The sequence below is a fragment of the Scyliorhinus canicula genome, chromosome 4 (assembly GCF_902713615.1).
Source record: "Scyliorhinus canicula chromosome 4, sScyCan1.1, whole genome shotgun sequence".
Classification (NCBI taxonomy): Eukaryota; Metazoa; Chordata; class Chondrichthyes; order Carcharhiniformes; family Scyliorhinidae; genus Scyliorhinus; species Scyliorhinus canicula.
In genome coordinates this window covers 4,803,904-4,816,555 of record NC_052149.1, presented here as the reverse complement: position 1 = coordinate 4,816,555, position 12,652 = coordinate 4,803,904, and the positions used below count along the sequence as shown (strand labels likewise).

The 12,652-nt window shown below is 48.2% G+C and overlaps 1 protein-coding gene across 2 annotated transcripts in view; it reads right to left on the bottom strand.

The window, feature by feature from the left end:
- Positions 1 to 12,652, bottom strand: part of LOC119964316 (collagen alpha-1(XXIV) chain-like) — a 341,532-nt gene that overhangs the window by 241,094 nt on the left and 87,786 nt on the right. Inside the window, exons 4-6 of one of the 2 annotated variants that reach the window (XM_038793605.1) lie at positions 11,674 to 11,727; positions 4,896 to 4,949; positions 1,567 to 1,620 (exon numbers count right to left, since the gene is read on the bottom strand). In XM_038793605.1, coding sequence (XP_038649533.1) covers positions 1,567 to 1,620; positions 4,896 to 4,949; positions 11,674 to 11,727 — 162 coding nt within the window. The remainder of the gene's footprint in view (positions 1 to 1,566; positions 1,621 to 4,895; positions 4,950 to 11,673; positions 11,728 to 12,652) is intronic. The other variant, XM_038793606.1, reaches the window with a different exon arrangement.

Here is a 12,652-nt window from a genome sequence, read left to right as displayed (position 1 = left end):
CTAAAAGTGCCTGGTGAGAAGGAATTGTTGCCAAAATGTCAATAATTACAGCAGCCTTCCCAGGGTAGGATGGCAAATGTAAACATTGGAAAAAAGTGTTGAAAGGTGAAATTGGGGGAATCACTTCAAAGCAATTAAAATGTCAGGAGAAGTGAACACAAACAAGCACAGCTCTGTCAGGCGCAACTTCGATCGTCTAACCATCGCCTGGGAGTCAGAACATTGTGGATTCAAAGCTAAGATTGACAGATTGTTATTCGTCAGGTTATTAAGGAGTACAGAAACAAGGATCAGCTGCGATCTGACTGAATGATAGAACTGGCTGGAGGGGCTGAATGGTCTCTTCCTCCTGCTGTGTAAGGATAGCCCCGTGGATATCCACTGCTCTCCCGTTGGACACTATAAGTCAGTTACGATGTCTTAAAACTTCCTCAAATCATCCTGATTGGGTGGCCATGATTTAGTCAGGATATACGCCAACAACAACTTGCATTTATGTAGCACCTTTTTATGTTGTAAAACATTCCAAGACACCTGACAGGATTGTTGATGCAGACCCATATAAGGAATCATAGCACCTTACTGACTGGTTACAGCAAAGGAAGAGGCCATTCCATTATCATGTCCATACTGACTCTCTGCAAGCAAAACTCGCCTAGTCCCATTCTCCATCCCCTTCCCATCCTCTCCCCGTCCCCTCCCGGGAATTGTGTTTTGTCACATAACTGTATAATTCCCTTTTTTGTGCCTCGATTGAACCTTCTTCCAGCACTTTCTCAGACAGTGAATTCCTGATCAGGGGACCTTCGGACAGTCAATGAAGTTGGTTCAAAGGAGTGTCTTAAAGAAGGGCAGAGGGTTTGAGAGGAGCACAGGGTTAGGGAGGGAATTTCAGAGTTTCGCTCCCTGGCAGCTGAGGATCTGGCCACCAAGGGCGGAGCAGATAAAGTGGAGATGCGCAAGATGGCAAATTGAAGGAGGAGGGATGGCCTGGAGGGTTGTGAAGCTGGAGGGGATTACAGAGAGAGAGGAAGAGCTGGGACGACGCACAGTAAGTGCAGCGGCACGGTGGCACAGCGGTTAGCACTGCTGCCTCACTGCACCAGGGTCCCGGGTTCGATTCCCGGCTCGGGTCACTGTCTGTGCGGAGTCTGCACGTCCTCCCCGTGTCTGCGCGGGTTTCCTCCGGGTGCTCCGGCTTCCTCCCACAGTCCAAAGATGCACAGGTTTGGAGGACTGGCTGTGCTAAGATCGCCACTGTGTCGCCCCACGGGCAAAACGTTGCCAGGTCAGGAACCGATGTAGGTGAGTGAGAATGAGAGGGTGATGAGCGATCATCCCTCTAATGATTAAACGTAAACCTCCTGTGCACACTGGAACCACCCACTGAGTTTTAGCAATGAATCTTTTCCTGACACACTTCTGCTGGCAGCTGACACATCCCTCTGCCTATTATCAGTCTTAAAGCTCTACGCAGATCACATAAATAAGCCGGGCTCAAACTTGATTTCTTTCCCTTTTAATCTCAACGAAAACCCGACAGTGACAAAGAAAAGAACGTTTTACCTTTTGACCTGGGGGACCGGGAGGCCCGACTGGACCACTGGGACCTGGATCGCCCTGTGTGAGTGAAAATTGACAAGGTCAGGCACAAAGACAGACAGCTCCGTGTGTTGTAGATAATGCCAAAGGGACTCCGTTAATACCTCTCCTCGTTATTTGAGGGGTTTCTACTTATTGCACCGAATCCGAAGAATTCACAGGGGGAAAAAAGTGATGAAGCGACTTGGGGGATAAAGCAGGGGGGGGTGAGGCTAATTAGACAACTCTACCAGAGAGACAGCATAGACACTGGGGGCCGAATGGCCTCTTTCTGTACCCTATGATTCGAAGCTCGTTTGAATACCTTTAATCTCCTCCCTTCCTGCAATTTGTCACGTTTAGAAGAACGAGGGTGGATCTAATTTAAATGTATATTCTGAGTGGGTTTGACTGGGTCGATGCTCAGAGGCCATGTCCTCCAATCCGGCTAGTCTTGACCATGGGGGTCACCATCTCCACGTATCAGGCAGCCAATGAGGACTCAATCTTCGCTGAATGTGCGGTGAATTCTCTGAGCCAGAGAGCAGCGAATAAGCAGCCACTGACAGCACTGTACACTGCTACATTCTCCCACATTCTCCCCACTCCCTGTGGGAGCGAGTCCCACATTCTCCCCACTCCCTGTGGGAGCGAGTCCCACATTCTCCCCACTCCCTGTGGGAGCGAGTCCCACATTCTCCCCACTCCCTGTGGGAGCGAGTCCCACATTCCCCCCACTCCCTGTGGGAGAGAGTCCCACATTCTCCCCACTCCCTGTGGGAGCGAGTTCCACATTCTCCCCACTCCCTGTGGGAGTGAGTTCCCCATTCTCCCCACTCCCTGTGGGAGCGAGTTCCACATTCTCCCCACTCCCTGTGGGAGCGAGTCCCACATTCTCCCCATTCCCTGTGGGAGTGAGTCCCACATTCTCCCCACTCCCTGTGGGAGCGAGTCCCACATTCCCCCCACTCCCTGTGGGAGTGAGTCCCACATTCGCCCCACTCCCTGTGGGAGCGAGTTCCCCATTCTCCCCAATCCCTGTGGGAGCGAGACCCACATTCTCCCCACTCCCTGTGGGAGCGAGTCCCACATTCTCCCCGCTCCCTGTGGGATCAAGTCCCACATCCTCCCCACTCCCTGTGGGAGTGAGTTCCCACAGTTCAATAGTGTTATCGTTCTTAGTGAGCTTAGTTGAGCGCAGACTTCCCCTCGAACTTAGAATGGTGGAACAATGTGGTGCTTTTTGCACTTTTCCCCTGTTGAACTCCTCTAGTCCAGCCCGGTCAGCAGGCCCGGTTAGTTGGTCATCTACCCCAAGGGGTTTTCATCTCACAGTTTGACCTGGAAAAGAGACATCGTGAAGAACAATACAGACAAGTTGTCACAATGGTTTTAGAGGGAGGAAGGAGTGGAGGGAGGTGGAGGGTTGGTGTTGCTGGTAGAAGACATGGGACAGGTTTCTATGGGATTCTCCGTCTCGCCAGGCGGGCAATGGGGTTTCCCATTGTGGGGCAGCCCCCCACGCTATCGGGAAACCCCCGGGTTGCCAGCGCAATGGAGAATCCTGACAGCGGAGAATCTAGCCTATGGTGCTTAAATTTGAACCCTGTCATCCAGCCAATGTCGTTCAAATCATCTCCATATTTGGCTTGTGTTTAATTAGCACTTGAAATGGAATGAAATGAAAATCGCTTATTGCCACGAGTAGGCTTCAAATGAAGTTACTGTGGAAAGCCCCTAGTCACCACATTCCAGCGCCTGTTCGGGGAGGCTGGTAGGGGAATCGAACCGTGCTGCTGGCCTGCCTTGAAAGCCAGCTATTTAGCCCTGTGCTAAACAGCCCCTTAACTGACCGTGTAGAAGGCTTGGATGGTAAACAATGAGGACAAGTTGCAAAATCGGAACTCGCATTACCTCGAGAATTGAAGATTGGGTGGGTGGGTGGGGGGGGGGGGGTGGTGGTGCGTGTGGAGGGGAGAACTAATCTTAAAAATGTGAGGAGGATTTGATCAGGTGGGTTGAGAGAAACAATTTCCTCTGGTGGGGGCTCCGAACAAGGCGGTGAAATAATCTTAAACTTAGAGGCAGGCCCCTTGGTACAGAAGTCAAACGGGGATTGGAAGAAACGCGGAACTCGCTCCCCCAAGCGGCTGACGGTGGGAGTGGAGATTGATCAATCGTTGGCTGGCGAAGCTACCTTGGAATATGGAGCTCAGGTGGTTTAATGACGCTGTTTCAGAGACTTCACGAGTGAATAATAAAGGATTTATTTACAAGGATCTGGAAGAGGAGCGGCATGTTTGCAGCGAGTTCTGGAATGCCTTTCGCCTGAGAGAACTCCTCCCTCTGGGGGTCATTCTCCAATCAGAACGCCAACTGGTCACCTCGGTCAGGTGGCCATTACGTTGCCCTCAAAAGAGACGACAGGTGGGTAAATGAAGCCGGGGTTTTATTTTATTCTTTCACGGGACGTGGGCGGGGCAGGCTGTGCCAGCATTTATTGCCCATCCCTAATTGCCCTCGCGGTGGGGCGGGGGGGGGGGGGGGGGCAATTAAGAGTCAACCAGGTAAGGACGGCAGATTTCCTGCCCTAAAGGACATTAGTGAACAAGATGGGTTTCTACAACAATGGTTTCATGGTCATGACTTTGAATTTCAGATGTTTATTTTCACCATCTGCAGTGGTGGGATTTGAACCTGGATCCGCAGAGCATTATTCTGGGTCTCTGGTTATCTAGTCCGCTGACAATACCACTACGCCACCGCCTCTCCTACGATGGGACAGGCTCAAGGAGCTGAATGGTCTCTTCCTGCTCCTAACTTCTTAGGTGCCAGCACTGATCCATTTGAAAGGATGGGGGGTCTGATTTCCCCCTGGCCTGATTGGCTGACGTTGAAAACATCGTCAGCTCCAAAACGAGCTCTTGCAAATTCAGATCCACCACCGCATGCAACAAGGATATGGAAAGCCAATGGACGAGCAATGATTCCAGCCCCCCCCCCCCCCCCCTGCAAAAACCAAACCCATGTGAAACAGAAGAGAAGGAACACAGGCAAAAACCTTCAAAACACATGCAATGCACCGACAAACCTTTGCAAAACCACATACCAACATTGATCTCATGCATGTCAGTCAAGCTCTGCAATTCTCATTCCTTTAATGACAAATTCTCCTCAGAAAGAAATGGTGTTGAGTGAACAAAATGGACCATGCAGGTGACCAACAGTGATGGAAACGAAATGGCAGCACAGACACTGTGACATGTGAGGCTCCCACGGACACAGGACATGGAGGACACCCCAGTCTAATTTACCTGTTCTCCACGTGGTGCTTTAATGGGGAATATGCCTGGTTCTCCTTTTGGACCCTAATGTAGGAATCACGTACACACCAACATAAACAAAACAAAGACAAATCAACTCGCCATGACTTATCAGAAACAATATTCAACAATTCAGGTGATCAATAACCATGGTTATAGAAATAACTGAAACCTATTTACGACAGTGAATGAAACACAACTATTGATGCCTGGTCTGTAGGATTTCACTGGGTAATTGTTGAATGGGAGCCTTATTGTTGAGTTTTTACCTATACCAACCTGTTCGATGTTTCTTTTTCATTGGTGAATTAAGTTCAAATCTACAAGTGGTAAGCCACTCCACAATGGAAACACTCAGTCACCATTTTGTCTCTTCCAGACATACAAGGGTTTTGTTTCAATTCAATAGAAAATAAGCTTAGCCAACGTACTGGAGGGAAATGTTTTTCCATTACTCATGCATGATATTTAAATCTTAAGGGTTATGTGTCTGGTGGACTGGTCAGCAGTGGGCAGGACGTAACGGCGTCATTTTAAAAGAAAGCACCCTTCTTAATTGTTGAACAAGATTCCTCACGTTTTCTTTTTTTTTGGCCATTGGCAATGAGGCTCTGAGGCTGGAGGATCTGGGTTCAAGCCCCAGCTGAGGTCTTGAGCTGAGAATTTAAGACGACACTATAGCCCAGTATTGAGGGAGTGACGTACCGCTGGACGTACCAGCTAGAGAGATAGTTCTGAAACCCAGGAAAATCCCAGGATGTTCCAATGCACTTTACGCCAAGGAAGTACTCTTGAAGTGCCTGTTGTCAGGTGGGAAGTGGATCAGCGGTCTGTACACAGCCAGCTCCCACAAACGGTAGCACAAGTGGATAGCACTGTGGCTTCACAGCGCCAGGGTCCCGAATTCGATTCCCCGCTGCGTCACCGTCTGTGCGTAGTCTGCGTGGGTTTCCTCCGGATGCTCCGGTTTCCTCCCACAGTCCAAGGATGTGCAGGTTAGGTGGATTGGACATGATAAATTGTCCCTAGTGGGGAAAAAAAAAGTTTTGGAGGGGGTTAATGGGTTACGGGGATAGAGTGGAAATGAGGGCTTAAGTGGGTCGGTGCAGACTCGAAGGGGCGAATGGCCTCCTTCTGCACTGTATGTTCTATATTCTATGTGAACAGACACAAAGCAGATCAGTGGAACATCCCACCGTCGATCTGCACAGCTGCAGGACACGCTGGTAAATTTGGGCGATCGTCTTTCTAGATAGACATCACAGGCAGGAAGCTGGAAGAACAGAAACTTGTATTTCAAAGCACCTTTAACCTAGGAAGTCATCTCAAGATGCTTCAAAGCCATGATTATCGAAGACAATTTGACAGAGTCACCTATGGAACTCTGCAGACTAGTTATCAAACGTTTCGAATGTTAAGGGCATCTCCAAGGGACACAGAGAGGGGGACCATGGCAGAGAGGTTTAGGATGAGAATTGTGGAGATTGGGGATCCAGGTGGCTGATAGCGCAGCCGCCAATGATGGAGCGATTGAAATTGGGGAAGAAAAAGAGATCAGAATTAGAGGAGTGCAGAGATGGAGGAGATTACAGAGATAGAGCGAGGCGAGGCCATGGAGGGATTTAAAAACAAGGATACGAATCTTAATATCGAAGCATTGTTGGACTTGACAGTGTAGGTCAATGAAGATGGTGACGATGGGTGAATGGGGCTTGTTTTGAGATTTGGTGAAGGCAGCAGAGATTTTGATATGCTGGGTCACTGAAATATGTAAAATAGGGCTCAGCATCTGTTGGAAAGACCTCTTGTAAATTAGTTGGCGAGACGAAGAATGAAATGGGGTTCCTCTGGAATGCTCCAATCACAGGTAAGTTTTTATCCTTTTCTTAATCCTTGAGAGCTGGGAGCGTATGTATTTTTGTATTCAATAGCTTTTAATTATTGACTTGCAAAAGGATATGTTTTAACTTTTCCAACCCACTTTCACTTAGGAATGTTACAATTAACAAAATGATAATTAGCCCACAGTAGAAAAATGTATTTGGCTGGAGGCTTGTTTCCTCTCTGCCTGACGTGGGAAACGAGCAAGCGCGAGGAACTGGATCGTCAGGGATGTTTTCCTTTGTGTGAATCAGCAGACGTTTGACAGCTGGGATATTAAATTGATCAAACTTTCCATTTCCCAATTGTTGTCCAGCGGGGTGGAGTTACTCTCACCTTGGTTCCATTCTAATCCATCTCACCGTAGACGGATAATCACCATCGATAGTTCCTTCTCCCATTCTCACATCCTTCCCTCTGCAGTCCCCACAACAACTTGTCCTTGGCCTCATCCTATCTCTCATCTACACGCTGCTGCCTCTGGGCGACATCAATCAAAACTGATATAGCTGGGCTCCGACGGATAGAGCGCTGAAGCCAATCCATTATTCATTCGTTAGCTTTTATTTTTGAGAAATACCCACTAATCCCGGACACACAGCCCTCCTTCAGTCCACTCCTACATATATATGAGCACAGGCGCATCCCCAGTTAATTGGTATTGTAAGGGTCCTTCATCTTTATTCCCTTATTTCCCCTTTCTATTATTTTGCCGTTACCATTCTTCATCCAGGGTTAATGGACAGATATCTTTCGGTCCAGCAGCAGAGAGAATGAGCAATATTGAAGTTACAGGAGGGAGCACTCTGCTGGTTTGAGCAGGAGCTTCAGATATTTTGGCACCAGAGAGAGAGAGATGAGGAGGGACTCGGTTTGTTTAATCGGGTGGTGGTCAATGAATTGGTCCAAAAGGCTGCACTCTGCCCAGTAACGGGTGGTGATTGGATCCTATCTCAGTGGAATCACTTTCAGAGACCCAAGGAGCTCAGTTTGACTCCCGGACACACAAGGACAAGGGCTTCTCCATCAGCAGAAAGGCTGTGAGTGCTGTATTTCTGAAATTACAGAGAACCTGAATGAATCTATTGTAAAAACTCCTCAAACTCAAAGCAAAGTTTGAAGAGGAGTTATGGATTGGAAACAACCATCTGAAACAAAGACTCTTTTTCCCTTTTACTTATGATTTTTACCCCTATCTTCCCCTCTGTGTTTGTCTGTCTCGCGCGCGTGCGTGTGTGTGTGTGTGTGTGTGTGGCAGGAAGGGGAGCAAGTTAAAGTGGGGAATTGGAAATTAGATAATAGTTAACCAATTATATTTGCCGTGTATTTTATTGTAGTTATTGTTAATAATTGTGTTTACAATTACAAACCTGGTGACTGTAATTATTGGGCAGCCAACGGCCAAAGGTTTCGGGTATTTTTTTCAGAATTATTATGTAAGTGTTGTGACCGGAATGGGTCAAGTGGGGCTGGAATTGACCGAGAATTAGCCTAAGGCGTCGTAACACAATCAATAAACACCATTTGACAACAAAGTGTTAGTTTTCACATGGAATCTAATGGACCTCCAGCTCCATCTCACCAACATCCCAGATCTCCTCCACTGTTGCTAAATTATCAGACTGCTTATCTGGCACCCAGCACTGAATGAGCAGAAATTTCCTTCCAATGAAAAATAGAACCATAGGAAATAGGAGCTGGAGGAGGCCATTCGGCCCTTCGAGCCTGCTCAGCCATTCATTATGATCATGGCTGATCATCCAATTCAATAGCCTGCTCCCGCCTTCCCCCCATATCCTTTGATCCCTTTAGCCCCAAGTGCTATATCTAACTGCTTCTTGAAAACGTCTAGCCTCAGCTGCTTCCTGTGGTAGCGAATTCCACAGGCCGCCCACTCTCTGGGTGAAGACATTTCTCCTCATCTCTGTCCTAAATGGTTGACCCCGTATCCTTAGACTGTGACCCCTGGTTCTGGACACCCCCGATATGAATCTTAGCTCCCAATGAAATATTGGGAAGACCAAACCATTGTTTTCAGACCCTACTCCAAATTCCATTCCCTAGCAACCGACTCCATCACTTTCCCCAACAACAGCCTGAGATTGAGCTATCCGCTCACAACCTTGGTCCTGAGATGTGTACCTGACCACATACTCACACCCTCACTCAGACTGCCGACTTCCACCCCCGTATCATCGGCTGACTTTATCCTTACCCCAGCTCATCTGCTGCTGAAACCGTGATGCCATGTTACCTCTGGACTTGACTTTTCCAACACTCAACACTCAGCCCCCCCCCCCCCCCCACCCGCAAAGCTCTGCCCTTTGGAAATGTGAGGCTATAACAGAAGCTACGGACTGTGTATTAACTCACACCAAATCCCCATCACCCGTCGCCCATATGCTCACCGAGCTACACTATATTCCGGTGAACATAAATACTCCCGTTTGCAAACCCCTTCCATGCCCTTCCCCCTCCCTATCTCTGTAACATCTTCCAGTCCCAGAAACTCTGGGATCCTCTCATTCTGATCCATCATGTCTACCCGATGTTAATCACTCTCCCATTGCTGGACATACCTTATTTTCCTGGGCCCTAAGTTCTGCAAGTCCTCCTCGAACCCATCACCTTCTCACTCTCCTCGTTTAAGAGGTTCCTTAAAGACAATTTCTTTAACCAGGCTTTTGGCCCCCTCTCATAATACCTCCCTAAGTAGCTTGATCTCAAAGTTTACTTCATAGAACTTCTATGTGAAGCACCTTGAAGGATTTTACTACATCGAAGGAGCTATATAGATGCAAGTTATTGTCTTTACTGTCTTGTGAGGGGTTGGGTGATATTTACTCGTTGACTCAGCAAAGGTCTTTCTTTTTCTTATTGGTCAGTTCCGTTGAAACAGGTAACCTCACAACCTATTGTTTAATTACTCAGTCGGTCATAGCTGTAACTCTTCATTATGTGAGGACGGAAGCATTTTACTTCATTAATCTATGATTGGCGATCTCACCGAGAGCTGTTGGTGAGTCATTGTAGTGCAGGCCGGCATTTTCACCTGGATGTGAGGGAGTGGGAAATGGGAGACGTCAGGAAGCTCCGGAGGATACAGCTGCACCTCTTTCAATTTCTCTTCTGCTTCAATTCCCCAAACGGGTGCAGATACTGACCCAGTGACAGTGGGTCAGCTCCAAGTCAGGATGGTGAGCGGCTTGGAGGGGAACCTGCAAGGGGGGGGGGTGTTCCCATGTGTCGGCTGCCCTTGTCCTTCTGGATGGTAGAGGTGGCGGGATTGGAAGGTGCTGTTGGAGGAGCCTTGGTGAGTTGCTACAGTGCATCTTGTTGGATGGTACACACGGCTGCCACAGTGCGTCAGTGGTGGAGGGAGTGAATTTAAAAGGTTCCCCATGGACTCAGATGCTTCTCACAGGAACCCTCATTATAATATTTATATGACCAACATGCATTTCATGCGTGGATCGGTCTCTAGCCTTCACTCTGCCTCCATTTAAACTGAGATGGTTTGAGGTGGGTTCAACTCCTGCTCCAGATGGGATCATTAGCCTCTGACGTGATCCCAACCCATCAGTTTTCCGGAGCTAAGATTCGGCCAATCGTGTCAGAGATTGCAATTGCTTTGTCATACAACTTAACTGAAGATACATATTTTAAAACTGAACTTTCAAATTATTCCTGCAAAGTAGTAAGGCTCATTTATTGTGGTTCAAAAAGGTCCATGCATGTTAAACAGTGGAGCTGTGGACATGTAGGTTCCTCTTGTCAACAGTTCTTTGAATCTTGACACGTTCAGCCGTTCCAGTCCTCTTTGAGATAAAGGGACAAACATGGATTACGGGGTGATGCCAGAGCAAAGGAGGCCTACCAGGCTGGATTTCTTTATTCTTGAAAAGAAAAGGATGAGGAGGTGAATCCTATGGTGAGGTGTATAAAATTCTGATGCACACGTTTCCTCTGGTAGGAAACAGCATAACTAGAGGCCGTCAATATAAGATAGATAAACAAGTTATACTTGCTCTGTTTCCCTACTGAAGGAAAGTTATCCCACAGTACTTGACAGGCCAATGAAGTACTTTTATGAAGTGCGGTCACTGTTATAATGCAGGAAACAAGGCAGCTAATTTGTACACAGCAAGATCCCACACACAGCAACGAGGTCATAGCCAGAATAACAATAGTCATGTTAATTAAGGGACAAATCCTGACCAGGGCACCGGGGAGAACTCTCCTGCTCCTCTTTGAAACAGTGCCATGGGATCCTTGGCAACATTCCCGCGGGAACAGGAGACAGTGTTCCGAGGAACAGCCGACCAACTCGGAACGTCAACTCTCTTTCTCTCTCCACAGCCGCTGCCAGAAATGCCGGGTTTTCCCAGCATTTTCTGATTTAATTTTCAGACCAGACCTCTATTCAAAATCTCGCCCGCAAGGCGGGTACCTCAGACAGTGCAGCCCTCCCTCGGCACTGCAGGGTGAGTGCCATCCTGGATTGTCTGTGCTTAAAGTGTCTGGGCCTAACCCTAACCCGAACCTTGACATACAAGCACGTTACCCACGGCGGGAACTGCTAATCGCAGTTGTGGAAGCGAGGTAAGTGGCCTACTTTCACAATTAGCTAATTAATCACAAAAGTTCTGCTTTTTGCTTGGCCATTTCTGGGTTTTTTTCGATGCCCGACTGGGACGAACAGCCATGTTTCAGGAAAACACAGTCTCGGTTCTTGCCCCAGGCCCGAGTTCGATTCACATATGGCTGCAGTCACTCACAGCAGATAATGATTTAATGGTTTAAGAAGACTGGAAGAGTTCAAAGGGTGCCTGCATATGGAAAACGGTAGGTTAGTGACATAGATTAATTGCCTCACAGTCGCATATACCTTTGAGCCTGGAAGTCCCGGCAATCCTGGATTCCCATGTGCTCCGGCTATTCCCTAGACACATGAAATAAAAGTTTTTGATGAGAGGCAGCATCATATTTACATTTTACAATATGACGACATTAACTGGCTTTTTAAAAAAAAAAGGAAATTCCATTTTGAATTGATACAGTTCTCTATAACTTACAGTTTTATTTTTAAACCTCACGGGAATTCCGATCAGCTTTCCCAACTCTAGTAGACTCCAGCAGTAAATAAAACAGCCGAAAGAGAGGCGGGTTTAATCATCGCAAACCAGATGCACAACAGTGAACCCGACCTTCCTCCTGTTGGTGGGGGTCCCCTGGTTCTCTGCCTGGGCAGCAGGTTTGAACCACAGGGCATTGACCCCCACCACGGTAGGACACGGAGGCAGGTTCCTAGTCCACCCAGCTGGAAAAGAGAAATGTCGCCCCCCCACTCTGCTCTCCCCACAGGGCCGTGATCCTCACACACCAGCCATCACCCAGGGACTCCAAGTTGATGTGGCGACATCCACTTCTACGTGCATCTTTAAACCCGGAGCTACGGGTAGAGATGTGGGCAGCACGGTAGCACAAGTGGCTAGCACTGTGGCTTCACAGCGCCAGGGTCCCGGGTTCGATTCCCCGCTGGGTCACTGTCTGTGCGGAGTCTGCACGTTCTCCCCGTGTCTGCGTGGGTTTCCTCCGGGTGCTCCGGTTTCCTCCCACAGTCCAAAGGCGTGCAGGTTAGGTGGATTGGCCATGATAATTGCCCTAAGTGACCAAAAAAAGGTTGGGAGAGGTCATTGGGTTACGGGGATAGAGTGGAAGTGAGGGCTTAAGTGGGTCAGAGCAGACTCGATGGGCCGAATGGTCTTCTGCACTGTATGTTCTATGGTCTATGTTCTATGATGGCAGAGGCGCCAATGTTCTCTCCATAACACGGTTGACCAGCAATTTCTCCCACTCTTAACGCC